The 27,855-nt window shown below is 44.7% G+C and overlaps 1 protein-coding gene across 1 annotated transcript; it reads left to right on the forward strand.

Annotated features, from left to right (window-relative positions):
- The first annotated feature begins 10,844 nt into the window (after positions 1 to 10,844).
- Positions 10,845 to 27,855, forward strand: LOC138772799 (ATP-dependent RNA helicase DHX58-like). The gene is made up of 12 exons (XM_069953495.1): positions 10,845 to 11,012; positions 12,717 to 12,921; positions 13,402 to 13,592; positions 13,674 to 13,790; positions 14,171 to 14,297; positions 16,981 to 17,172; positions 18,730 to 18,986; positions 22,603 to 22,752; positions 22,848 to 23,009; positions 23,139 to 23,326; positions 24,881 to 24,974; positions 27,468 to 27,855. Exons 1-12 carry the CDS (start codon positions 10,845 to 10,847, stop codon positions 27,636 to 27,638), a joined length of 2,022 nt encoding a protein of 673 aa, XP_069809596.1. The 3' UTR covers positions 27,639 to 27,855.

The following is a 27,855-nucleotide window of genomic DNA, read 5'->3' on the forward strand; positions in this document are numbered from 1 at the left end:
TCATGTACGGTTTACAGTGCACCAGGCGCCATTCTGAAGTTTGTGAAAGGGTGGTGTATTATATGTGACTGGTAAAGGGAAATGGAAAATGTTTCTGCTTTAAGGGTTTGTCCTTAAAAAAACAAACACAATGCCATATTGAAGTAAAGGAAGGGGTGGTGGTTTTCCTTGGGATCAACCTTTTACATAGTGGATAGTATTGGGAACTCTTAAAACTATACAAATTTGTAAATCGCTGCTATTTAAAAAAATTCAAGTCTTCCAGTACTCATCAGCTGCTGTATGTCCTGCAGAAAGTGGTGTATTCTTTCCAGTCTGAGACAATGCTCTCTGCTGCCACCTCTGTCCATGTCAGGAACTGTCCAGAGCAGCAGCAAATTCCTATAGAAAGCCTTTATTGCTTTGCACAGTTCCTGACATGGACAGAGGTGGCAGCAGAGAGCACTGTCAGAGAATATACCATTTCCTGCAGGACATACATCAGCTGATGAGTACTGGAAGACTTTGATTTTTTTTTTCTTAATAGAAGGAATTTACAACTCCTGTGTAACTTTTTGACACCAGTTGATTTGAAAGAGAAATTGTTTTAGCGGAGTACCCCTTTACAGAAGGGCTCATTGACTAAGGGCCGGAACGATTATCGTTCAAAAAAATTGTTAGATCGTTCGGATTTGAACGATAATCAATTAGTGTAATAGCAGACAACGATTAAACGACTAACGAGAAATCGCTAGATTTTTATAATTGATCGTTCGCAAATCGTTCATTCTTGCGGTCGTCTTGTCGTCGCTACTGCGAATGACCGAACAACGTCTTATTCCATGTGATCATAAGTAACAGTCATCGCTCCGTGTAATTGGGCAAACAATTTCAGGTCGTTCACAATAGCGGTCGTTTGAGATCAATAATCGTTGAAAAATCGCTTCGTGTAATTGTAATCGTTGGTCCTTTAATCGTTGCCTGCTATTGCACTAAACGATTATCGTTCAAATACGAACGATTTTTTTTGAACGATAATCGTTCCGTGTAATAAGGCCCTTACTATAGATGTGTACACAGTACTATCAGCTTTCCAAAGAGATCTGAGCGAAGATGAATGGACGCAGTGCTGAGCTAAGCGCTTCTGCCTTCACTGAGGTGATTGGTGGGGATCATGGCACATGGATCCCATTGATTAAAAGCTTCTGACTTTTCAGTATGACACAAGAGCAAGGTTACCTTTTAAAAAAGGGTCCTTGCCACTTTATAAAACTTAAAAAAAAAAAAACAATTTGACATGTTGCATATATTTTGATCAGTCAGGATCTCCATAGACTTACAGTATAAACGTTGTACTGTAGCAAACCGAGGAGGAAAGTGCACCCAGACCCCAATCCGATCAATATTTGTAAAATGTTTTTTTTTTAAAGTGACAGGCACCCTTTTAAGTGGATAGGCTTTACCAAATCTTCTATTCACTGCATATGCTTGGATTTATTCCTCTGGCATCTTAATTCCATGGGTAACTGTGGATCTGTAGAATCGGTCTGGCTCCTTGTACTTTAGGTTTTAGGCTAAAAAATTGCTTGGTTGACCCTTAATTTAATCCGGGGGTCTCAAACTCAATTCTCATCATGCCTGGATAACCAAAGCGGCACCCTGGCAAAAATCTTATTTTTTTTTTTCTTTCATATCATCTGGTTTCAGAAAGTTATATAGATTTTTAGTTTACTTCTATTAAAAAATTTACAGTCTTCCAGTACTTATTAGCTGCTTTATGTCCTGCAGGAAGTGGTGTGTTCTCTCTAGTCTAGTCTGACACAGTGCTCTCTGCTGCCACCTCTGTCCATGTCAGGAACTGTCCAGAGCAGGAGAGGTTTTCTATGGGGATTTTCTACTGCTCTGGACAGTTCCTGACATGGACAAAGGTGGCAGCAAAGAGCACTGTGTCAGACAAAACACGCCACTTCCTGCAGGGCATACAGCAGCTGATAAGTACTAGAAGACTGACAATTTTTATATAGAAGTAAACTAAAAATCTACATAACGTTCTGAAACCAGTTGATTTGAATGGAAAAGATTTTGGCCAGAGTACTCCTTTAACTTGGCCGCTCAGGAATCGTTTTATTCCATACACAATGTTGCGTATTAGATTTGAGTCGTGCGTCGGAGCCATATTCATTTACCATCAATGTCATGAGCCGAATAAAGCTCAATAGTAAATCTTCACCTTCCATTTTGCATTACCTGTGTGTCTGTACTGATCCCGATATCCTGCGGTTGGCGCACATGGACAGATATGTAGTGTCCAAGCTAATGCAGCAAGTCAAAGCCTCCTCAGCCGTAAAGGAAGATGCAGCAGTGCTGTAAACCATCTGGGCATTACAGTATCCTGCAGGCAGCAGCGCCTAGATGCCGCCATAGATGGCCAGTTAGGTGACAGGTCGGCAGAAGAGCTGACGCCACCAGTGCCATGTTATAGAGCGTGCACATGACAGCTGGGGACCATGCGCTGTGGTTTCTGTTGCTGTGACCTATAGACTGCGATATTCTGGTCTTATGTGAGCCATGTTTGTGGCATATTCCTGCTCATCTTTCCCTCACAGTATTACAGACCCAGATACAGAATCTCAGCTGCTTCTATATTATAAGCGTGGTCAGAATTCCCCTCCTACACAACATAAGAGCAACAGAAGAGCCAGCTTAGGGTCTGAGCGCTGAGACCCCCACCGCAGTGTACATGGTCGGCCACTGCTCCATTCATTCTCTATGGGACTTTTGAACATTGTCAAGCGCTGTCAAACTGCTTCATTGACTCATGGGACCTCTTAGGCTGTGTTCACACCACGTTTTTGCAATCCATTTTTTTTCATCCGTTTTTTGCAAAAAAATGGATGAAAAAAATGGATGCAATTGTGTGCATCTGTTTTGATCCATTTTTTTTATTGACTTCCATCATAAAAAAACTTTTTTTTTTTTTTTTTTTACGTACACAAAAATGTAGTCGAGGTTATTTATGTGTCCGTTTAAAAAAAACAAGCATTCGTTTTGATCATTTTTTTTTTTATAATGGAAGTCAATGCAAAAATGGATCAAAGCAGATGCACACAATTCAGCGGATCCCGCCCAATTCAGAACCTACCTTTGTTGTCTGTGTTTTTATTTTCATAAAAAAAATATTTTGGCCAAAGAGGTGAAGCCTAGTAGCCTATTGTTCCCTGGGTCCTAGAATGGCTACACCTCACTGTTCTGTATGCCATTCCCTTGCATAGTCAGCAGCGTACACTGTGCATACATCACGGTGAGGCTTATCAGTGCTAGGACCCAGGGAACATTAGGCTCCGCCGCTTTGACACTAGTCACAGCCAAAATAAAGGTCATTTTCTGCAAATAAGAACACAAACACAGGCAACAAAGTATGCTCCGATTGCTTTCCTTGATATTTATCAAGTGGCACCGCCAGCTCAGTAGGCAGTGAGGGGGTCACAAATTCACTTTAAAGAGGATGTACCATCAGGTACATCCTCTTTAATCTGACCCAGGAATAGATTGGCACCGTCACTGGCTAGCCAGTGCTGTGGTCCGTTTTATGAACCGCGGCCCGGTTCCCGTGTACGGTGCCGTTCTGTCCTTGGATACCGGGCCGGGGCTGAGGCACAGAAGGCGGACTGGCCTGCCCCCAGTCGGAGGAAATTCCCTTCCATCTATGACACTGCTCAATTTGAATCAATGGAGCCGCATCATACAGGGGTGGGGATTCCGCCCACTGGTGGCGGGCCAGCCTGCCTCCTGTGCTTCAGCCCTGGCCCGGGACCCGTGGATGCCCGTGGCGGTGCCGTTCTATCCCTGGGTCAGATTAAAGAGGATGTACCTAATGGTACATCCTCTCTAAGTAAAATCAGGAAAGCACCCAGGATGGAAGAGGACAACAAAGCCTTTCTTACAAACTATGGAAATCAGCAAACTACATGTCAATGTGTTTACAATCCAGCTAGCAGCCATGACTAAGAGGGCTCAATGCATTTGAAACATGTTGGAGATTAATGCTGCTATGATTTGAGAAGACAAGTGTGACCAAGCTGCTGGATGGCATTTTTTTATTTTGTTTTTCCATTGTGGCTACAGAGCGGTGAGCTGGAATTAATAAATTGACATATGAATGATCTTTAAGGTTAGCCTATAAACCCACCCACCCCCCTAAAAAAAAGTGCCAAATGGGGACTTAAGAGTTGCTAACTGGGTAAAAGTGATGCTATAATACACCATGAAGGCCCCCAGCGCCAGAAAGTGCTTTCTTTTCAGCCACTGTATGGGGGAGATTTATCAAACATGCTGTAAAGTGAAACTGGCTCCGTTGCCCCTAGCAACCAATCAGATTCCACCTCTCATTTTCCAAAGAGTCTGTGAGAAATGAAAAGTGGAATCTGATTGGTTGCAAGGGGTGTCTGAGCCAGTTTCACTTTACACCATGTTTGATAAATCTCTCCCTATGTGTTTGAGTTGCAGTACCCAGCATAACCTGTTGAACAAGAGTGGTGCTGTTTGTGGAGGTAAAAATGCTAAAATCTGAATCCGTCGTTACTGTTGACTTCCCTATGGTCATACTTCCTAATACTGCCAAGATTGAGTGAGTAGTGGTGATGGGCGGCAGGAAGGTGGAGTGGCTCTGTGTGTGTATGTCGGGTAGTAGTAGGCTTTGTCTCTGTTAGTAGCATTAAACTTCTTCCCTCTCTGGGATACCTTCCACAGCACTAATACGCATTGTGTGATCCCGTCCTCCATAGGGACCTTTTGAAGTTACTTCATTAATACGCATTACCTTTACGCATTATGATGACTCTGCTCGGCGTGTTTCTCACCTCTTCTGTGCGCTTAGTCAGACTCCACCACTTACACTGCATATTCCAGGGGACGTCCGTGCATTGGTTGCCTGTTCAGTATTTTGCCTTGCACCCATTGGCATTAGTGTCTTTACATGTATTTTTGGTCGCATACTGTGAGCACATAAGAATGTCATGCTGTCCGTACTGCTCAATAAAGATTGGTGAAAAATCTGTTACATATATTGGTGTGTGATATGTATTTCTTTTTCTGATGTTTAAAGGGAAACTCTGGTGAAAAATGTTTTTCTTTCAGAAGGTTATATAGATTTGTAATTTAATTTTAATTAAAAATCTTCAGTCTTCCAGTACTGATCTGCTGTATGTCCTGCAGGAAGTGGTGTATTCTTTCCACACAGTGCTCTCTGCTGCCACCTCTCTGTTACAGGAAGTGTCCAGAGCAGAAGAAGGATTCTATGGGGATTTGATACTTGTTTGGACAGTACCTGGCAGCAGAGAGCACTGAGTCAGACTGGAAAGAATACCGCACTTCCTGCAGGACATATAGCAGCTAATAAGTACTGGAAGACATCAAGAATTCAAATAAACGTAAATTACAGATTCTGTATAACTTTCTGAAACACATTGACTTGAAAGAAAAAAAAAAATGCCGGCATTCCCCTTTAAGTGGTTTCCAAGTAGTTGGTCCCACTTCTGAACAACTTATATGAGGAGAATGAGGTCTTCTGGGCTCTGTTCTGTATACAAAGGGGCAGGAGATGTTTGCAGACAGGAAAGTTGGCATTGCTCTCTCCATTAGGGTCAATGGGAGATATGGAAACAACCAAGCAAAGACTCACAGGTGATTCCCTCACTGTCACAGACTTAGAGAAGATATGTCGTTGCGTCTCTTAGGGCCCTATTCCACCGGACGATTATCGTTCAGATTATCGTTCGACTCTAAACTATAATCGTTCGGTTGAAATGCAGTTAACGATTAACGACCGAACGAGAAATCGCTGATCGCTTTATAAAGGCCCTATTCCACTGGACTATTATCGTTTGCATAATTGTTAACGATCTCAAACGACCGCTATTGCGAAAGACCTGAAAACGTTCACTCGTTTCCGTGGAACGATAATCGTTACTTATGATCGTATTTGCAATCGTTTTTTCTTCGCTATTGCGTTTGTATCTACTGCGAACGACCGAACGATGTCTTATTCAATGCGAACGTTTTGCAAACGAGCAACGATAAAAATAGGTCCAGGTCTTATAAAGCGATCAACGATTTCTCGTTCAGTCGTTAATTGTTAACTGCATTTCAACTGAGCGATTATCGTTTAGATTCGAACGATTTAACGATAATCTGAACGATAATAGTCCGGTGGAATAGGGCCCTAAGACCTGGACCTATTTTTATCGTTGCTCGTTTGCAAAACGTTCGCAAATCGTTCACATTTATTAAGACGTCGTTCGGTCGTTTGCAGTAGATACGAACGCAAGAGCGAAGAAAAAACTATCGCAAATAAGATCATAAGTAACAATTATCGTTCCATGGAAATGAGTGAACGTTTTCAGGTCTTTTGCAATAGCGGTCGTTTGAGATCGTTAATCGTTAACAATTATGCAAACGATAATCGTCCGGTGGAATAGGGCCCTTAATCCCTTGAAGTCTCTATAAACATGGCTGCTTGTCCTTGTCGCCTCTTCCAATACCTGGAGGTTCCATATTTACCTAATCTGACACTGGGTAAGCCATCAATGTCCCAAGTCACTCATGTATGAGAGTAAAATGATTATGAATTAGAAGGGCCTACCATGCATCGTGAGGTTTAGGGTTAGTATATGTCCAAAAGAAAAATTCCACAACACATTGAATCAAGTTCAGATTATGTACCTCAAATAAAACCTGAGACAATAATGGCCATATACAATCTAAACAAACGAAAAATGAAAGATAAGGACCATCATACCAAGCTGTAAAGCAAAATCATCCCGACGCTTTTCACCAAAATCCTCAGGGGACAGAACGATAATATATCTTACCATACAAAACACCATCCCGTATCCATCTATTGTGATGAGAATAAAGTTCCTCATCAAGGATTCCAAGGAAAACAGTAGAATTAATATAGCGGCGCATCCTAAACTATATGGGCTGGGGATGGCATGTATGTCAGGCTGCAGCTCAGTGGTATAGTCTAGTTTTTCATATACACTGGTGCCTTGGATTACGAGCATAATTCGTTCTGGGACCGCGCATGTAATCCAAATCCACTCTTAAACCAAAAAAATTTTACCATAAGAAACCATAGAAATGCAGATAATTGGTTCCACACACCAAAATTAATGATTTATTATTCTGAATAACATGTAAAACAAATGAAACAAACATTCAGAAACAGCAGAATCTGTGATATTATAAATTACTGTACGGTAATGGAGAGGATGGGAAACACAAGGGCTGACAGAGACTGCAGGGAGCATGAGGGAATGAGCAGGACAGATGTGGGCACATACATGCAGCACTCTCTGTCCGGGGAGAGAGGGGTTACAGCTATGGAGAGATTACCTCCACAGTCCTGTCCTCTGATGTAAGCCCCAGCCTGAGGTGGATCTGCTATGATTTGGAAGGTGAGGGAGACTTCCTGGGTCAGAGTACAGTGCTGTGGACCCCGCTATGCAGACCATGCCCCTCCCCCACTCCCCCTCCCCCCCAGTACAGGGAGCTCTTAAACCAAAGCAATGCTCTTAAACCAAGTCACAATTTTTAAAAACTGTGCGCTCTTAAACCAAGGTACTCTTAAACCAAGGTACGACTGTATATATTATCATTTTTTCTATTATTTACCTCATTCTCAATAACACAAACCGAATATGAAATTGTTTCAGTTTCGTTTTTCACCAATAACACGATGAGGCGGGGGTGTCCCAGGTGGATTTCCGGGCTCTGGGTTTACAGTATCCACTAATGTGAGGCTGTATCTGTTTGCAGGTTGTACCTCGCAGGATCCCTCAGGGGCCCCTTGGCTTGGCTTTCCATTTAGCTAGAAAGGAACTAAACCAAACCCAGTATATAAGCCGGGTCCAGAGCAGAGAGGTCAGGGGACAGAAGACGTCTGACAAATCGCTGATATCACAGTAGTCGCTGTGAACGGGAATACATAAAGGTGAGTTAAATAAAATACTCAATAATTACATAGACTGCATATTGTCTCTATATCTGCTGGGTTGCACTCAGTGAAATGTCCCTACTAGACTGAGTTAGCTTACAGTATCCATCTAAAAGCTTTAGCTGTCCGGGCATGATGAGAATTGTAATTTTGCAACAGCTGGAGGGCCGAAGGTTCCCCATCCCTGATCTAGAACCTTTATATCAGTAATCTTCATAACTGTTGCAAAATTACAACTCCCAGAAAGCATGGTGGTGGTGTTTTGCAACAGCTGGGGAGTCACAGGATGGAAAACTAGGTTAGGAGCTGATGCTATGTGCCCACTGATACCTGCGATCAGAGATGTCCCACAATTTCCCGCTCGCTGTCCAGTGTCACTCATCCTAGAACTGAAATCTCTTGCAGGCACTAGGTAGATAATACAAAGGTAATATAATAAAAAAGGGGGCTGGGGCACTTGCCACGCATTAGCAATAAAAAAAAAAAAATCTAATCATCGACCAAACTTCAGACCAACCCCAGTTGCGCTAACTATGTATGATAAAACTTCCCATAGGTTCCCTTTAATATTAGGAAACACAAAATTGTGACATCTCTAAAAACTAAATAATCATGTCAATCAAAATTTTACTATTTTAAGTGGATTCGATAACAAGCATAGGGGGCATTTTATATGGTGCAATTTGCTAGGCTAATATGCAGGTAGAAGGTAAAAAAAAAAAGATTTTTAAGGGGGAGGGTAGTAATAGAGAGTCTCATGTATATTATAGTATAGTGGTGCATGTGGGGTATGTGGTGAGTATGTTAGTGGCACATACGGTATGTAGCGGGTATGTTAGTGGCACATGTGGTATGTGGTGAGTATGTTAGTGGCACATGTGGTATGTGGTGAGTATGTTAGTGGCACATGTGGTATGCAGCGGGTATGTTAGTGGCACATGTGGTATGCAGCGGGTATGTTAGTGGCACATGCGGTATGTGGTGAGTATGTTAGTGGCACATGTGGTACGTGGTGGGTATGTTAGTGGCACATGTGGTATTTGGTGAGTATATTAGTGGCACATGTGGTATGCAGCGGGTATGTTAGTGGCACATGTGGTATGTGGTGAGTATGTTAGTGGCACATGTGGTATGTGGTGGGTATGTTAGAATAGGTTCACACTGCGTTTTTAGCATCCGTTTAACGGATCCGTTTTTTTTAGCGGTCAAAAAAGTAGTGTCAACAGTACTTTCTTGTGTGCCCAAAAAAACACATCCGTTTTGATCTGTTTTTTTTTTTTAAATGGAAGTCAATGGAAAAACGGATCAAAAACGGATGCACACAAATGCATCCATTTTTTGTAATCTGTTAAACGGATGCTAAAAACGCAGTGTGAACCTAGCCTTAGTGGCACATGTGGTATGTAGCGGGTATGTTAATGAAACATGTGCTATGTGGTGAGTATGTTAGTGGCACATGTAGTATTTGGTGAGTATGTTAGTGGCACATGCGGTATTTGGTGAGTATGTTAGTGGCACATGCGGTATGCGATGAGTATGTTAGTGGCACATGTGCTATGTGGTGAGTATGTTAGTGGCACATGCGGTATGTAGTGGGTATGTTAGTGGTATGTGGTGAGTATGTTAGTGGCACATGTGGTATTTAGTGAGTATGTTAGTGGCACATGTGGTATGTGGCGGGTATGTTAATGGCACATGCGGTATGTAGTGGGTATGTTAGTGGCACATGTGGTATGTAGTGAGTATGTTAGTGGCACATGCGGTATTTAGTGAGTATGTTAGTGGCACATGCGGTATGTAGTGGGTATGTTAGTGGCACATGCGGTATGTAGTGGGTATGTTAGTGGCACATGCGGTATGTAGTGGGTATGTTAGTGGCACATGCGGTATGTAGTGGGTATGTTAGTGGCACATGTGGTATGTAGTGGGTATGTTAGTGGCACATGCGGTATGTGGTGGGTATGTTAGTGGCACATGCGGTATGTAGTGGGTATGTTAGTGGCACATGTGGTATGTAGTGAGTATGTTAGTGGCACATGTGGTATGTGGTAAGTATGTTAATGGCACATGTGGTATGTGGTAAGTATGTTAGTGGCACATGCGGTATGTAGCAGGTATGTTAGTGGCACATGTGGTATGTGGTGAGTATGTTAGTGGCACATGTGGTATGTGGTGAGTATGTTAGTGGCACATGTGGTATGTAGTGGGTATGTTAGTGGCACATGTGGTATGTAGTGGGTATGTTAGTGGCACATGCGGTATGTGGTGAGTATGTTAGTGGCACATGCGGTATGTAGTGGGTATGTTAGTGGCACATGTGGTATGTAGTAGGTATGTTAGTGGCATATGTGGTGAGTATGTTAGTGGCACATGTGGTATGTAGTGGGTATGTTAGTGGCACATGTGGCATGTAGTGGGTATGTTAGTGGCACATGTGGTATGTAGTGGGTATGTTAGTGGCACATGTGGTATGTAGTGGGTATGTTAGTGGCACATGTGGTATGTAGTGGGTATGTTAGTGGCACATGTGGTATGTAGTGGGTATGTTAGTGGCACATGCGGTATGTAGTGGGTATGTTAGTGGCACATGTGGTATGTAGTGGGTATGTTAGTGGCACATGTGGTATGTCTGCTGTAACAACACTGAAACCATTTGACAACCAACACAGTAACGTGAGCAGGATCTGTAGTGGGACACTGCGTGAAGTGCCCAGCAGCAGGTAACAGGGGACTGGGTGCAGGAGTCATTGTCTGATACAAGTAGCCTCTAGGGAGGTAAATCCTGTGCTTACCTTCTGATATATGTTCACAAGCCAACATCTTACCAGCTGCTTTGCCCAAAACCTGAATTTTACATAATGTTTTACAGATGGAGCTGAGGGACTACCAGTGGGAAGTCATTGGCCCAGCACTGGAAGGCAAAAACATCATAATCTGGCTCCCAACAGGGACTGGTAAAACCAGGGCTGCAGTGTATGTGGCAATGCGGCACCTAGAGATGAGGCGTAACGCCAAGGTGGCCATGATTGTGAACAAGGTACGTGCCAGGTTCGTCTCTGTGTTTCATAGAAAAAAGTATGCAAACTCTCCTAATAAAGGAAGACTCTCCCATCTGTAGACAGCTGTTTTGGGCTTCTTGCCCCCTATCGGAATATGTATGTTTCTTGAGTTGCGCCAAAGTCACTGAGCTGTCTACAGATGGGTGATTTTTACTGTTTGAGAAGACTCTGGTTTGTCTAATACCGTATTTCTCAGATAATAAGACCATCTTTTTGCCAACTTTTTGGAGTAGGCTTGAAATATAAGCCCTGCTCCAATAATAAGCCCTAGTTATAGTCAGCTGACCAGATCCCTGACACCGGGTGCTGAGCATCAGCCAATCAGGGCCAGGATTGTTATGCTCCGCCCCCCTCCTGATCAGCACAAGCTGCAGGGGAGGCAGGAGGGGTAAGAAGATGCACAGTAGGGGACACTGAATATGGGGGGACGGAGGGAATGTGGGGCAACTACAGAGGGGGAAAGGGGTATAAAGTATGGGGAGTACCCGCAGAGGGAGATGTATACAGTATGGAGACTACCTACAGAGAGAGATGTATACAGTATGGAGACTACCTACAGAGGGGTACGTATACAGTATGAAGGGACAGAGGGTATGTGGGCCAACTAGAGAGAAGGGAGGTATACAGTATGGGGGAGGGGGGCTTACTGCAGAGGGGGGAGGTATACAGTATAGGGGAACAACCACAGAGGGGGGAGGGAGGTATACAGTATGGGGGCTACCTACAGAGGAGGGATATATACAGTATGGGGGAAGAACTACAGAGGGGGAAGGGAGGTATACAGTATGGGGGCTACCTACACAGGGCCGATTCTGGGGTCTCTGCCGCCTGAGGCAAACCTCAGGCGGCCGCCTCCTCACTAGCGCCCGAACACCCCCCGCCCACCCGCAAGCCCCGAACCCCCGCGCCCACCCGCAGCAAGCCTCAAACCCCCGCACTCACCAGCAGCAAGCCCTGAGCCCCCGCGCCCACCCGCAGCAAGCCCCGAACCACCGCGCCCACCCGCAGCAAGCCCCGAACCTACGCGCCCACCCGCAGCAAGCCCCGAACCCCCCACGGAGACACGATCGCCGCAGCGCGAACACCGACGACTCCGGCCACTCACCACAGCCAAGTAACCCAGGAGTGCTGCTGAGTGACGTCGCAGGAGCCCATCAGGACGTGCGGACAGCAGTGAGCGCGGGCGGCGGACCGGCTGTGGACAGGTGAGCGGCTGCACGGCTGCTGTCATTTTTGTTAAGTGAAACTTAACAAAAATGACAGCGGGGTAACATTATGCCGCCCCCTGCAGGACCACAAAATCTGTCGCCTGAGGCGGAATGCTCATTCCGCCTCATGGCAGAAGGGGGCCTGTACCTACACAGAGGAGGGAGGGATATATACATATGGGGGAAGAACTACAGAGGGGGGACGGAGGTACATGGAATGGAGCCTTAACAACAATAGGACATACAGTATGGCAGCTAACCACTGTATAGAGTGGGGATACAGGGTAGGAGTATACTGAGTTTCTATGAAAAGAATAAGCCCTAGCACTTTTTTTCTGAGAAACACAGTATGCGATATCAGGGGAGTTAATTTGCAGACATAATTTAAACAACATGGTGACATTGACCAATATATGATCAGTCAGCATCTAGATGGTAAGTTCTAGAGATGGAAGGTTTCCTCTTGTCCGGCAGGTCCATCTGGTAAATCAGCACTACAGCAAGGAGTTTAAGCCAAATCTCAAAGAAAGATTCAAGATTACTTCCATAAGTGGAGACACGGACGAAAAGAGCTTTTTCGCTAAAGTTGTGAAGGAATCTGACATAGTCATCTGCACTGCCCAAATCCTGCACAATGCGGTCAAGAGTGACAGCGAAGAAAAACACGTGGAGTTGACAGGTGAGGACGTCTTGCTGTAGAAGTTTCTAGAGAAGAACCATTCTTTCCAGTCTGACACAGTGCTCTCTGCTGCCACCTCTGTCCATGTCAGGAACTGTCCTGAGCTGTAACAAATCCTCTATTGCTCTGGACAGTTCCTGATATGGACAGAGGTGGCAGCAGAGAGCACTGTGTCACACTGGAAAGAATACACCATTCCTGCAGGACATACAGCAGCTCATAAGTAGTGGAAGACTTGAGATTTTTAAATAGAAATCAATTAATAATCTTTCTAACTTTCTGACAACAGTTATTTTCAAGGAAAAAACTTTTTGCCCCTTTAAGAAAGAAGACGTTTTATGGTCTTCATGTATGCCGACCCTCATCATTCTCCACTAGGATCCAAGCCTAGTCAATAAATAGGATGATCCCACTCATCCCACAGTTTATCCATGTTGTGGCTTTTACAACCATATGTGACTGATTTTTTTTACCCAACAGATTTTACACTACTGATCATAGACGAGTGTCACCACACACACAAGGATGCGGTGTATAACAAGCTCATGGAGGTATACCTTGAGAAAAAACTCAATAGACACAGGAATCTGCCACAAATTCTAGGACTGACGGCTTCCCCGGGGACTGGTGGGACTAGCACCTTCGATAAAGCCGTAGAGCACATTTTGAAGGTGAGACTTTGTATACCTGTCTATGTTGGTGTTTTGCCTTACAATATGAGTCAGTATCAGACAAGTCTATATATTTCCCAGATCTGTGCGAATCTTGACACCTGGAGGATAATGTCACCCCAGACTTCGATCAAGGACCTTGAAGCCAAGGCTAAGCAGCCCATTAAACAGTACGACCTGGTTCCAGAAAGGGTTGAGGTAATAAACTCTTAATGTGGGTATTTGTTGCTATAGTCCCAGATAGATACTCATATCCGTCTATCGTCCAACTTCTCGCTAACATACATTCTGCAGGGGACAGATAAATAGAAGTATAACTACAGGATCAGACTACACAGGATTGTTATTGTAGTCTGTTACCATGGAGAACATAGGTCTGTATGGGAGCTGTAGACCTAACCTGGAAGAATACTTTTTACTACTACTACTTACTGACTTGTCTGACCACGTTTTCAACAACATGAATAATTTCATAGTTTCCAAATGTAAAGCTCTGAAATACTCTGCGGTGCTGTGAGCTCCTGTATGTGTGTCCATTACTAATTCTAATCGATTGTGCATTGTTTCTGCTGGTCTAGGATCCTTTTGGAGATAAGCTGAAGGAGCTCATGGCCGCCATACATGAGTATTTGGGTGACACTAAATTTATCACAACTTTTGGCACCCAAGAATATGAACAGAATATAGTATTGATGGAAAAAGACGGTGAGTTTTGACGTACTGAGACCATTGCTAAACCTGCCTATATGCAGTGCCAGATCTACATTGTAAAGTATTAAAGGGGACAAGTCAGCAGCTTTCTCAAAGCAGTGAAGCTGCTGTCTGTATGCTGTAGAACATTTACTATCTATTCTACACATGCTCATAATATGTTAGACTGACTGTTATTAAGGCTTGCAGTGTGTGTTATATGTATTTAGAATACATATAATACATTGGGACAACATACAGGCAGCCCTAAGTCATAGAGTCTTCTCTGTAATTCTTCACCTCACTGCTGCAAGTATGCCTCCTGTCCGATGATTGACGGCCCTTCCTTACTTGTGACAACAGCTTGTCTGTCATCAGGCAGAAGGCGTGCTTGCAGCAGGGAGTGGAGAAATTACAAGACCTGACTTTGTGACACAGGGCTGCAGGTGTAATTGCTCAATGTATTTCATTGTCTAAAAGCATATTTTTTTAGCAGGACATATTATGTGCATGTGTAGAATAGGTATTAAAGGGCTACTCTAGCGGGAAAAAAGCCAGTGTCGGAAGATTATACAGATTTGTAAATTACTTCTATTTTAAAATCTCCAGTCTTCTAGTACTTATCAGCAGCTGCATGTCCTGCAGGAAGTGGTGTATTCTTTCCAGTCTGACACAGTACTCTCTGCTGCCACCTCTGCCCATGTCAGGAACTGTCCTGAGCAGGAGAGGTTTTCTATAGGGATTTGCTCCTGGTCTGGACAGTTCCTGACATTGACAGCAGGGAGTAATAAGTACTGGTATTTACAAATCTGTATGACTTTCTGATACCAGTTGATCTCAAAGAAAAAAAAAACTTCCCAAATGCTCAGTGGCTGGAGAAGTTGGATGCAGCCCTTGAAGGTCCTGGGAAACATGGATCCAGCTATGGCCTATGGGCTGTTTCCAATTTTCCAGGACTCCATAGGGCGACATCTTGTAGATCAGGGTTATCATCAGTATTTATGAGGCTTAAAGGTATCTGTGGTTAGGGTTAGGACCCTATTCCACAGGCCAATCAATAATGTAAACGAGCGCCGATCTGCTAGATCACTGCTCGTTTACTGGGCCTATTCCACGGCCCAATAATCGTTTAGCGAGGGCTGCAGGGACATTGTTACCGATGTCCTTGCAGCCCTTGCAGCATACATTACCTAGCAGGTCATCTCCTCCGCTCCGTCTTCATCCCGGTCCCGCTCGCAGCATCAACTCCGGAGCGGCCTGACTGAGTTTTCAGACTGCTCAGCCAATCACTGGCTGCAGAGGTCCCGGCCAGTGATTGGCTGAGCGATCTGACAGCTCAGTCAGGCTGCACCAAAGCTGCTGTTGCACGCGGGAACGGGATGAAGACGGAGCGGAGGAGATGACCTGCTAGGTAATGCACGACATGGAGAGAAAGGAACGGCTGCACATCCCATCTATGGCTGATACTAATGCTGCTAGGCCTATTTTAAAATTCAACACCAGGGTGTCTGTATATAATTTGATCAAACCATAATAGTTCCGTGTACCACGTGCAGGTCCCCTGGTTCACACGGGTCCCTACGCTAACTCCACACCGTGTCGGTCAGTGACCCCCAACCCCGCAAAGCGTGCACATGCAGGGAAGGGAGGCCATGGACTTGCACTCCTTTATAAGACCCACATGACCAAAATTAGCAGGATATGCCTGTGCTCACATGTCAGTACCTCATGTCTTCCCCATTCTGTGTAAGCAGCAATGATAAGTGTAATACCATATTCATACTTGTGTTGTTTGGGGGAAGCCTTCCCGGCTGGTGGTGCTGGCCAGGTTCTGGTGGGGCATTTTGGGTTTGGTCTTGTGACATTGGGGTTGCAGGGCCATTCCATGGCCTCCCTTCCCTGCATGTGCACGCTTTGTGGGGGTGGCGGTCACTGACCGACACAGTGTGGAGTTAGCGTAGGGACCCGTGTGAACCAGGGAACCTGCACGTGGTACACAGGGCTATTATGGCTTGATCAAATTATATACAGACACCGTGGTGTTGAATTTCTCTCCATGTCCTGCTAGGTAATGTATGCTGCTTGAATTGTCAGTCGCCCGTCGCGCATCGCTATTCCACCGTAGCGATGCACGGTCGGTGACCGATGATTTAAGGTTTGGGCCTAAATGAACAATCAGCCGATGACACGATCATCGGCTAATCGTTTTCTCTATTCCACCGAGCGATAATCGGCCAAATCTGGCTGGAATAGGCCCCTTAGTTTTCAGGGATAAATCTAGGAAAAGATCTGGGGATAGCTGGTCAGATTTGTGTACTGTAGTTTGATTCTGTTCTTGATCCATCTTCTTCAAGTCACGTCTTTTATTATAACCATTTGTTCTATCATCAACTTCTCATCATTCAGTTCTTGTCATTTATTGGTGAGTTGTTATTCTTGTAATTTGTATCTACCATTGTTGTTTTGTATGTTTCTGCTGTGACCGCCTGCTTGTCATACTATTGGGTCCCACTGTAAGTCCTAGGGGTATCTGAATACTGGGAGCCAGAACCTGCTATAGAGGAAATCTTGCCATTCTCCAGTTCTGCCATTTTGTGACCAGAGGGAATTGTTATTTGCACAAAATGAGGTTACTACGTCTAGGATTTCCCATTTACTTCACTGTTCATAAATCCTATGTTGTGTTGGTTCCCACCAGGGGCTGAGGCTGCCGACAGGAGGAAACGGACTTGTGCAATCCACCTCCGCAAATACAACGATGCCCTCTTCCTCCACGACACTGTAAGAATGAAGGATGCCTATGACTTTCTGGATACCTTCTATGTAGAGGAAAAGTTTGTAAAAAATTCCCGAGATGCCACAGATGTCTTCCTGTGCAGGTTATTCAATGGTATGGAATAGCAGACTACAGTATGAATTACAGACTCTCGATTTTGAGATTTATTAAAAGTATATGTGACCCAAAGACATCATGGTGGCGCACAATTGCTGATTTGGGGTGTATTGAGAAACACTATCCAGTATACTCCGAGAATACAGATCTCCACCATATTAGAGAAGATTATAGGGGGAAGCGAAGAAAAAGTGAAAAGGCATGGTAAACTTTAAAGGGCTACTCCAGAGGGAAAAAATACATTTTAATGGTGCGTTCACACCTACAGGATCTGGAGCTGATTTTCTGCAGCAGATTTCATTTAAATAACTGAACAAAGCATCAAATCTGCTGCAGATCTGCTGCAGATCCTGTAGGTGTGAACGCACCCTAAATGTGCCCATACACCTTAAAGTCATCCAGTCCTGCCCACATTGGTTTGGCCAACAGTGTAAAGTATATGGCAAATTCCTAACTGTCCAACAATAGATGATGTTGATTGAAAGAAGGGTTGGGCATCTTGGATCTTCACCATCTGGCACTATTATTCTGTGAGGGATCACAGCACCAGAGCAGTGCCAAATATTTATTTGTATGAAGAGCTTAGAAGAGATATCTACTGGGCAAACAAAGGTTAGGCCATTGAAAGGGAAGCAGAATTCTAACCTCTCGTAGACAAGTTACTTTATGTCCTAAATGGAAGAAGTCATTGTAAGTAGTCATGAGCAAACGTCCCGATTGCTCGGCCACTGGAGAAGTTGGCTGCAGCCCTTGGGACTCCTGGAAAACATGGATACAACCTATGGTCTGTATCCAAGTTTTCCTGGACTTCCAAGGGCTGCAGCCAACTTCTCCAGTCACAGGGAGTCAAATGTCTTCAGGTTTGGATGAACTTGAACCTTTGGGAAGTTCGCTTATCACTAATTGGAATTGGTTTCCATTTCTAGTAAATTGTGAAGAGTCTTCACTTTCGAACAATTCCATTCTTCTTTCTCAGATCAGACTAGATATAACTAGGAAGACTACTATTTCTTAAATGGATATATCCCTTGAAAGAATTAATTAATCTCTTAAAAGAATTAATTTATTAAAGGGGTTATCCAGTGTGGGGGCACTTTTTGGGGGGGACCGGGGAGGAGGTGGCTGAAATAAAAGACGTCCACTCACCTCCCCGGTTCCAGCGGCGGGTCGCTCATCGCGGCGCTCCGGTCCCCAGTTCCCGGCCACTTCCTGGTGTCTGACGCCGCCCGAGACGCTACGTCTCAGGGCCGCTCAGCCACTCAGTGGCTGAGCGGCCCTGAGACGTAGTGTCTTGGGCGGCGTCAGACACCAGGAAGTGGCCGGGAACTGGAGCGCCACGATGAGTGACCCGCCGCTGGAACCGGGGAGGTGAGTGGACGTCTTTTATTTAAGCCACCTCCTCCCCGGTCCCCCCCCCCCAGAAAGTGCCCCCATGCTGGAGCACCCCTTTAAGATTATTACTAGGATCCAATACTGTTCATTTTGTTTTATTATAGTACAGATTGTTCCTCACCCATACTTCCATCTTTTTTTTTTTTGACTTGACTTGTACAGAGAACAGTAATGGACTTTTAGAGTTGTGTAGAAACATGAAATATGAAAACCCTAAGCTGAAGAGACTGGAAGAGATTTTAAAGGAACATTTCCAAAGCGCCTCGAATTCCCATGGGATCATCTTCACCCGGACACGACATAGTACCCACTATCTTCTTGAGTGGGTTCAAAGCAATGCATCCCTTCAAGGTCTCAACATCAAGGCGGCCACTTTGACAGGAGCAGGGCTCAGCAATCAGAGCAAACACATGACACAGGTGGGAAATACAGGGCGTCCTGCTCCCAAAGGGCCAAGAACTCCTTGTTCGTTTTGGAATAATATCCCCTCCCTTCTGTGACACGCCTCCATTATAGTCAATGGAGCCAAGTCACAGAGGAATGAGAATATGGCCAACCTGGGGGACCCGCTCCCAGTGCATAGATTCGGGACAGTGTATGGCTAAAGAATGGCGCTGAGCATGGGAACCGGGCGGCATTTCAAAAAGAGGACTGCTCTACCGGGATCCCTGTGTTGGCTAATGTACCTGATGGTACATTCACTTTTTCATCCTCAAAAATGCCTAGTTCTCATGCATGGTCACATTGGAGGCAGGGCAGGTCGCGTCGCCCCATCACGTAAGTGAAAGCATGCCTTGTCTGTAAACCATCAGACATCAAGAATATTGGGATTGTTGGTGAGAAATGCTTCCAACCATTGGCAGTATCTAAGGGGTTTGTCAGGAATTGAGCCGCGCGCTCGGTCACTGCCTCTGCCAAGGCGCGCAGCTCAGCTGGGAGGGACGCTGATGGCGTCCGTGGTTACGGGCAGGGCCGGTTACTGAGGATGCGCCGACGGCGTCCTTAGCAACCAGTCTGCTGCTTGTGCGCTGCGGCGCTTTTAACCTTAGTCCATTCCTGGTTTTGTTACGTTCTTTGTTTGTCTTCTGTGATCCGCTCCATGTTTTTCAGTTCTCCCTGTATTTTCTTGCTGTGACTCATTCTCTGATTGTTTCTGCTGTGTTCTGACTGACACCTGACACCTAGCCAGTTAGCTGTCAGCACCTAGCTTCCTGTTCACTATAAATCCCAGCCCCTTCCCCAACTCCAATGCCTGTGATAGCGCCTTGAGCCAGCAATCCTCTGACCATTTGTTATAGTGACTCTGACCTTTTGGACCTTGTGACCTCGACTTTGCTTTTTGGATTTTGATTTTGTACCTCTGTTACCGATTGTTGCCGACTCTGCTTCCTGACCATTCCTTATTGTGTTGTGTTCGTCTGTCTTTGTTCTGTGTACCACTGCATACAGCATAGGGATTGCCGTCCAGTTGTCCCTAGCTGTTAAGGCCCTATTCCACGGAACGATTATCGTCCGTATTCAGCCGATATCGGCCGCTACAGACGATAATCGTCCCCTGGAATAGAGTGCAACGATCAGCCGACATCGTTCATGTCGGCTAATCATTGCAGTCACTTGTTTTTCAACATGTTGAAAAACAAGCGACTGATACAGCAACGATCTGCTGCCGTCGCTCTGTTGAATAGGAGCATCGGCAGAAGACGCTGCTGTATCCTATGGGCTGCCCGGACGATCAGCGATCACCCGGGCAGCCCCCCCCCCCCACAGCTCCCCGACGCCCCTCCTACATTCACCCGCTCACTGCTGCCGCGTTGAATAGTGGCGGCAGCGAGCTCCTCTAAACGACCCGTGGAATACGGCCTTTAGAGCTTTGAGGCAATTAGGCAGGGGCAGCGGGGCGGGTGCCAGTCAGGGCTCACCTGTCCTTGTCTCCTGTTCTGCCTTACAGGGTTTGTCCGCAGTAGCTTGGTATACATGAAGATGGGCTCTTTGCAGCTCTGATATCTGCTCTTGGATGTCTTCATCTACTCAGCCAATCTCAGCCAGACTTTCTTAGAGAAGCTAACAGTTTGGGGGACATTTACTAACATGTGCCCCAGGCATACGCTATGGAAAAGGGGCAGATTTGCCCCTTCTCCATGGTGTGCGCCACCCGTATCCCTTGCTCGCCTGATGGGCAGGCAGGGGGGGCACAGCAAGGTGGGGAGGATGCGCGGCCTTCTCCCGCACCTGATTTATTATGATTTATGCACGCTCACAGGTGGAAATCATAATACAAATCTACACCTGCAAGAAGCAGGTGTAGATTGATCGTGCAAAGCCAGCTCTAGGCGTAGGGCTGACCGGGGAAAAGGGGACAGGTATGCCAGTCTTGATAAATGCCCCCCTTTGTCTTAAAAGTAGATCTGTCAGGATCTTTTTGCTGACAAAAGTAAAAGAATGGGCTTCTTATACTGAATGATGAGATGTAACTCTTATGATACAGTGGTACCTTGGTTTAAGAGTAACTTGGATTAAGAGCGTTTTGCAAGAAGAGCTCACAGTTTTTCAAAATTGTGACTTGGTTTAAGAGCATTGCTTTGGTTTAAGAGCTCCCTGTACTGGGTGGGAGGCGGAGCTGGGGAGGGGCATGGTCTGCATAGTGGGGTCTACAGCCCTGTACTCTGACCCAGGAAGTCTCCCTCACCTTCCAAATCATAGCAGATCCACTTCAGGCTGGGGCTAACATCAGGGGACAGGACTGTGGAGGTAAACTCTTCATAGCTGTAACCCAGCCCCCTCTCCCCCCGGACAGAGAGAGAGAGATGCATGTGTGCCCACATATACCCTGCTCATTCCTTCATATTCCCTACAGTCTCTGTCAGCCCTTGTTTTTCCCATCCTCGCCATTATGAGGATCTGCGGTTCCATCCTGTATCTACAAATTGCTGTTGTGTTATCAGGCTTATGCACTTACTATACATTATATTCCACATGCTGATTGCTTTACTGTACAGTAACTTATAATATGACATTCAGCTATTTCTAAATCTTTGTTTTATTAGTTTTACATGTTATTCAGAATTAAAAAAATCATTATTTTTGGGGTGTGGAACCAATTGTCTGCATTTCAGTGATTTCTTATGGGAAGTTTTGCTTTGGTTTAAGAGTGGATTTGGATTACAAGCTCATTCCCGGAACCAATTATGCTCGTAATCCAAGGCACCACTGTATAAGCTTTAGAAGTTTCACTCAAATTAACAGACAAAGCCCACAGGAAATTTCCCTGCAAAAGCCCAGAAACATTCAGATACGTCTCTCCTATCAAACAACCCCTATACCTGAATGTAAATGTCCACTTTTAGATTAACAGGCCAAATGTTGCTGGGCTTTTGCAACCCTGGGGAAAGCCTGTGGGCTTTATCCCTCAATAAGCTTAAATCTCAGCACTGGATCGGCAGATTGAAACAAGAGTTATATCTCCCAATTCAGGGTAAGAATCCCTATTGTACAATGCCTTTACTTTAGGCGAGAAAGAGCTGCTGAATAATCCGTTTTAACGTTCTACACCATTGTTTAAAAGCGACTTTGTACCCACAATCTGACCCCCCCCCCATACTTATCCAGCAACATTCTGAATTCACATACAGTATATGCTGGTGCCTTTCTGACAAATTCAGTTTGACCAAATGGATCCTCTTCTCCACTAGGTGCACACAATGAACATAAGCTCTTGCACAGTATAATGAGACATGGAGAGCACAGGCTCCTATTGACTATATGAATGAAGCAAAATATGGCTGTTGGTTGGCATAGTGGCTGAGAGAGTCAAACTACCAACCCAGACTAGTCATTCCAATTCCCTCGCTGGCAATTGGGTTAAGGACGAACATGTTATTAAACTCATTGAGTCAGCTCTATTTTGAAACATAATCTTACTTCTGCATCCTAAAAAGTATACTGTATATATTTATATATATATTTTTACTATTTGTGATGTATATGTAGGCTGATCATAAAACGTAATTCTTGTAATTCTCTAATTTTTGTTCTCAGAATGAGCAGAAGGATGTTATCCAAAGATTTCGTCAAGGCTCCCTGAATTTGCTTATTTCGACCAGTGTTGCAGAGGAGGGCCTGGACATCCCAGAATGCAATATTGTTGTTCGGTATCGCCTGATGACAAATGAAATATCCATGGTGCAGGTACAACTTTGGTTATAGCTTCAGCAGTTTTTTTTTGTTCATGCACAACTTCATCATAATGAAGCCAACACTTCTCATGGTGGGGTTCTTCTTAGGCCAGAGGACGAGCCAGGGCTGAGAATAGCTGTTACTCTTTCTTGGCCGAATCTGGAGGGAAAGAGAGTAGAAGAGAAAGGACCAATGAGTCTTTGGAGGACCTGATGAAACGAGCCATAAAATATGTGCAAGAGATGCCAGAGAGAGAATACCAGGAAAAGGTAGGTGGCACTTTTATCCCATTATATATGACCATAGGGTAAGAGGCCGAGCTGGATGGTGTGTCCTTTATCAGCCTTACAGACTATGGAAGTATGACGTGCCATTAATGTTCTGGGTTTCTGATGTAGATTAAAGATCTGCAGAGAGAATCTCTCACCGAGCGTTTGGTGAAAGAAGAGAAAGTAGAGAGCAAAAAGAAGTTTTCTCCCATGGATGTCCGCTTGGATTGTCGGAACTGCTCTGTTGCTGTTGGCTATGGAAATGATTTGCGTTTGGTGGAGGAGGCCCATCACGTGAATATTAACCCAATCTTTAAGTAAGTTTATATTATGAGACCATACTGGTGAGAACAATTGTTTCATCCGAAGGACCTGAGATGTATGAGTGGTCTGTGTGATCCCAATAGACTTTTATTGTGGCAAAGCAGTATGGGGTGCTGTTGGCCAGGATAGCTTTGGCGGTGTTGTGGCTGCTAGGTGGTGTGGGTCACTTGCGCCACTTGTTACGGTAGTCTGGAGTGGCGTGGGTGTCAGACAGGCACTCCTTCCACAGGTTTGGATAAGTGTAATATGTTATGTACGTGCAGAATGAGTTCAGTAGCTTAACCAGAATAACATCCGTTTACTGAGGTACTTTAGTACAAAACAAAATAAGGCTTTGGTAACTGCAGGCGCAGACAAGAGGTAGAAGAAGTTGTAACAGTAGAAGTGAGAGTAGAGGAACGTTTTGAGGGCCCTATCCAAGGTAACTGTATACTCTGCCGGGATAGCATAGTGAAGAGAAGAAGAAGAAAAACTTGTACTCACGTTTTCTGGCCGCCTAATGCCCTACAATGTTGGGACACCTGTCCTATAAGGGTAGTACGAGGCCCCAGGTCCCTGCACTGGGTGAAGCAGACTTACCAAAACTGTTCAGAACAGCCATGCGTTACAGTAGGGTATGTAGGCAAGTGGCAGCTTTGTCCTGCATGAGGTATACTGCCCTGTATCTTGTTGAGAGTATCCCTGGCATGGACAAGGTGATCCTCAGAGGACGTCCTTTCCTCCTGAGGGGTCTAGTACTGCATGCTAGCTGTGGTTAACTTGCATAAGAAATAAAGTCTTTTCCTTGGTCCCTGACAAGGGACCTGGCTAGAGCCAGGCTCTGTCTTCATTGCAGCAGGAACCGTGTCTTGTGTTGCTCTCTCTCTAGTGACTGAACTAGAAGGACCCTCCCACCAGGGGTAACTAGAAGGACCCCCTTTATAGGGGTAACTAAACCTCCTTGTGATTGGTGGGGCACTGTGGTGCAAAGAGAGAAAGAAGTAGATAGGACAGAAAGGGAAAGATGCCTGCACCTGCGATTGGACATAAGAACAACATGAGACAAACAGTTAACCCAGTGTATTCCTTCAGCTGTACATCACATAAAGCTTACAAAAACATAGTAGTGACACCTAGTGGGGAAAACTCAGAATACACTTTCGCTACATCCTACTAAGGGAACCTGAAAGAAGTTACTTTACACAGGTGCAATAGGAATTTAGTGGCAGACCTGTGCTGGGACACTACATTATGACATATGCCTTCATTTCCATTAACCTGTCACCAAATCTTTAATTCAGAATATTATGTGTATTTATCTATTACCCATCGTATGAATGGATAGATGTCATATAACGTGCTGCCTATTGGCCTAGCTATAGAGGTAGCCGGCACACCAAGGCTATCTAGGTCAGCTATCTAGGTTCTGCTTTTATATAACTTCTTATAACCTTAACAATTTGTTAGTAGTCTCACCCCTTTTACTTTGATGTTTGACAATATAGTTTATTATTCTAGATGGTTCCTACACATGTTTAACCTGATGTTGATTTATTATCACATAATAGAGAGTACTATGAAGAATATACAAAGCCTCTTAACCTTGGAAAGAAGATGGAGGACTGGGTTCCTGGAGGTAAAATCAGGTGCCGCTTTTGCAAGGTGAGAAATCAAGACCTACAAGTATACTAGTAACTAATATGAATACAAGAAAGACACAGCACTGCTCTAGTGATATGGTCCTCCTACGTTGGTAACTACAGGACTCTCCGTTCGATTACCCATATGCCCGGTAGATTCTGGGTGGTGCTCTGCTCCAATGCAGATAATAACACATGCAAAGATTAACAAAAAGAGGTGGCACTCACCCAAAATAATCATAGTCTTTATTGTCCACATTACATACCAAGCAAGGCGGGGGATCTACACAGCGCGTGCATACTAAGTGTCGCCTACTAAGCCTACACCCATTGTGTAGATCCCCCACCTCACTTGGCATGTAATTTGGACAATAAAGACTATGATTATTTTGGTTGAGTGCCACATCTTCTCGTTGTTCTTTCTATTTGCACTACTAATAAAGATGAGCGAATCTCGGCCACGCTCAGGTCGGTCCGAACCTGAGTGTGCAATATTTGAACGCTGAAGAAGTTGGATGCAGCCGTAAGGCTGTCTGGAAAACATAGGCCATAGGCTATATCCATGTTTTTCAGGAAGTCTTTGGGCCCTATTCCACCGGACGATTATCATTCAGATTATCGTTAAATCGTTCGAATCTAAACGATAAACGTTCGGTTGAATTGCAGTTAACGATTAACGACCGAATGAGAAATCGTTGATTGCTTTATAAGACCTGGACCTATTTTTATCGTTGCTCGTTCGCAAAATGTTCGCAAATCATTCTCATTGAATAAGACATCATTCGGTCGTTCGCAGTAGATACAAACGCAATAGCGAATAAATAGCGAAGACAAAACGATCGCAATTACGATCATAAGTAACGATTATCGTTCCATGGAAATGAGTGAATGTTTAGAGGTCTTTCGCAATAGCGGTCGTTTGAGATCGTTAATCGTTAACGATTTTGTGAACGATAATCATCTGGTGGAATAGGGCCCTTAGCGCTGCATCCAACTTCTGCAGCCACCGTACAGTAATCTAAGGCCGCATGCCTGGGTTTGGACAGACCTGAGTGTGGTCGAGATTCGCTCATCTCTGACATACAGGATGGTACAGATGAGACAGATTTATAATCATATTCAGCGATTTCTTGCTGTTATTGCTTATCAGTCTAGTGGACATTGGTTTCAGTCAGGGTTAGATTGGGGTACCTTGGACCAACCGTAGATTAGTAAGCTATGGTATTATCACTGAGTACCAATCATATAGTTAATTCAAAAGAATTATCTTTATCAGCAAGTTATTAATTCCAAACTAACTTTAAATACTGTTGCTTGGTTAGAAATTGGGTCCTCCAGAGGGGGGAAGGAGTCTGTCCAACCTTGGTTAAACATTTATAAAACATGAAAAATTTGCCCTCTCGTTTGACGAGGAGTCATAAGTCGAAAAGAATGTATATTGGTACCTTGGTTTAAGAGTAACTTGGGTTGAGAGCGTTTTGCAAGAAGAGCTCAGTTTTTCAAAATAGTAACTTGGTTTAGGAGCATTGCTTTGGTTTAAGAGCTCCCTGTACTGGGTGGGAGGCGGAGTGGGGGAGGGGCATGGTCTGCATAGTGGGGTCTACAGCCATGTACTCTGACCCAGGAAGTCTCCCCCACCTCCCAAATCATAGCAGATCCACTTCAGGCTGGGGCTTACATCAGGGGACAGGACTGTGGAGGTACTATACTACTGCATTATGGGGATCTTCAGCTCAATCCTTTATCTACAAACTGCTGCTGTATTTTTATTTTATGCACTTAATATACATTATACTCCACATGCTGATACTATACTGTACAGTAACTTATAATATAACATATTCAGCTGTTTTATTTTCTTGAAAAAAAATCCTTATTTTTGGGGTGGGGAACCAATTTGCTGAATTATGGGAAATTTTGCTTTGGATTAATGCTTGTAGTGTCGAATTAAAGCGAATCTGTACCAGCCGCCAACAACCCTCAAACCACTGGTACTGTTTTCTAGACTTCAATATGCCATGTCTAAGTCTTTGGGGCTGGTATTGTGGCTGAAAACAAGTTTTATTTTGGCAGTGTGGCGAGGCAGAGTATCAATGAAGAGGGGCCTTGAGCATCTGCGTCCTAGGCCTGCAGCACCTTTCTTCCTGCAGGAAGAGAGGTACTGCAGGCCCAGGACATGGATGCTCTAGACCCGACTCATTGACACCCTGCTGCGTCAATGGAATGATACCGGAATAATACCAGAATACCGGCCCCAGGAGAAAGGCAGACCCCGGGACTGGACTTGGCGTAATGAAGTCTAGAAAATGGTGCTGGTGGTTTAGGGGTGGTGGCCAGGCCAGATCCACTTCCCAGATCGACTCCAAATTTAGTGGAATCTATAAAGCTTGCAACGATGCGTTACAAAAGTATATTTAATATTTACAATGTCATGAAAAGTCTCCCCCCCCCCCCCCCCAGTCATATGGTGGTCTAATGCTCGTCATCGTCCACTAATATGATTTCCCTCCTGCAGGCGCATTGGGGCAACATAATAATCTACAAAGCAGCGACTCTTCCCAATATCGGCATCAAGTACTTTGTGCTCCACACTCCTGAAGGTCCCAGAAGCTGCAAACAGTGGAAAGACGTCCCGTTCCCTTTGGAGCAGTTTGATTATACCGCGTACAATGAGGAGGACGAGTGACGGTTCTGCTCTGATGAAGAACATCTCAGAAACGGACAGTTTACTGCTCATACCTTCCTGACACTGGAGATGATTGGTTTTTCCCGATATTGTGTGCTATGTCTTACTACTGTACGAATGGGGCATCTTACCTACTAATAGATTATATAGCAGAGTAATGCTTTTTGGGATTCTCAGTCTGAAGGAAACCCCATCGCTTTGGCTATGCAAAAAATCA

This window comes from Dendropsophus ebraccatus, chromosome 14 (genome assembly GCF_027789765.1).
Source record: "Dendropsophus ebraccatus isolate aDenEbr1 chromosome 14, aDenEbr1.pat, whole genome shotgun sequence".
Taxonomy (NCBI): Eukaryota; Metazoa; Chordata; class Amphibia; order Anura; family Hylidae; genus Dendropsophus; species Dendropsophus ebraccatus.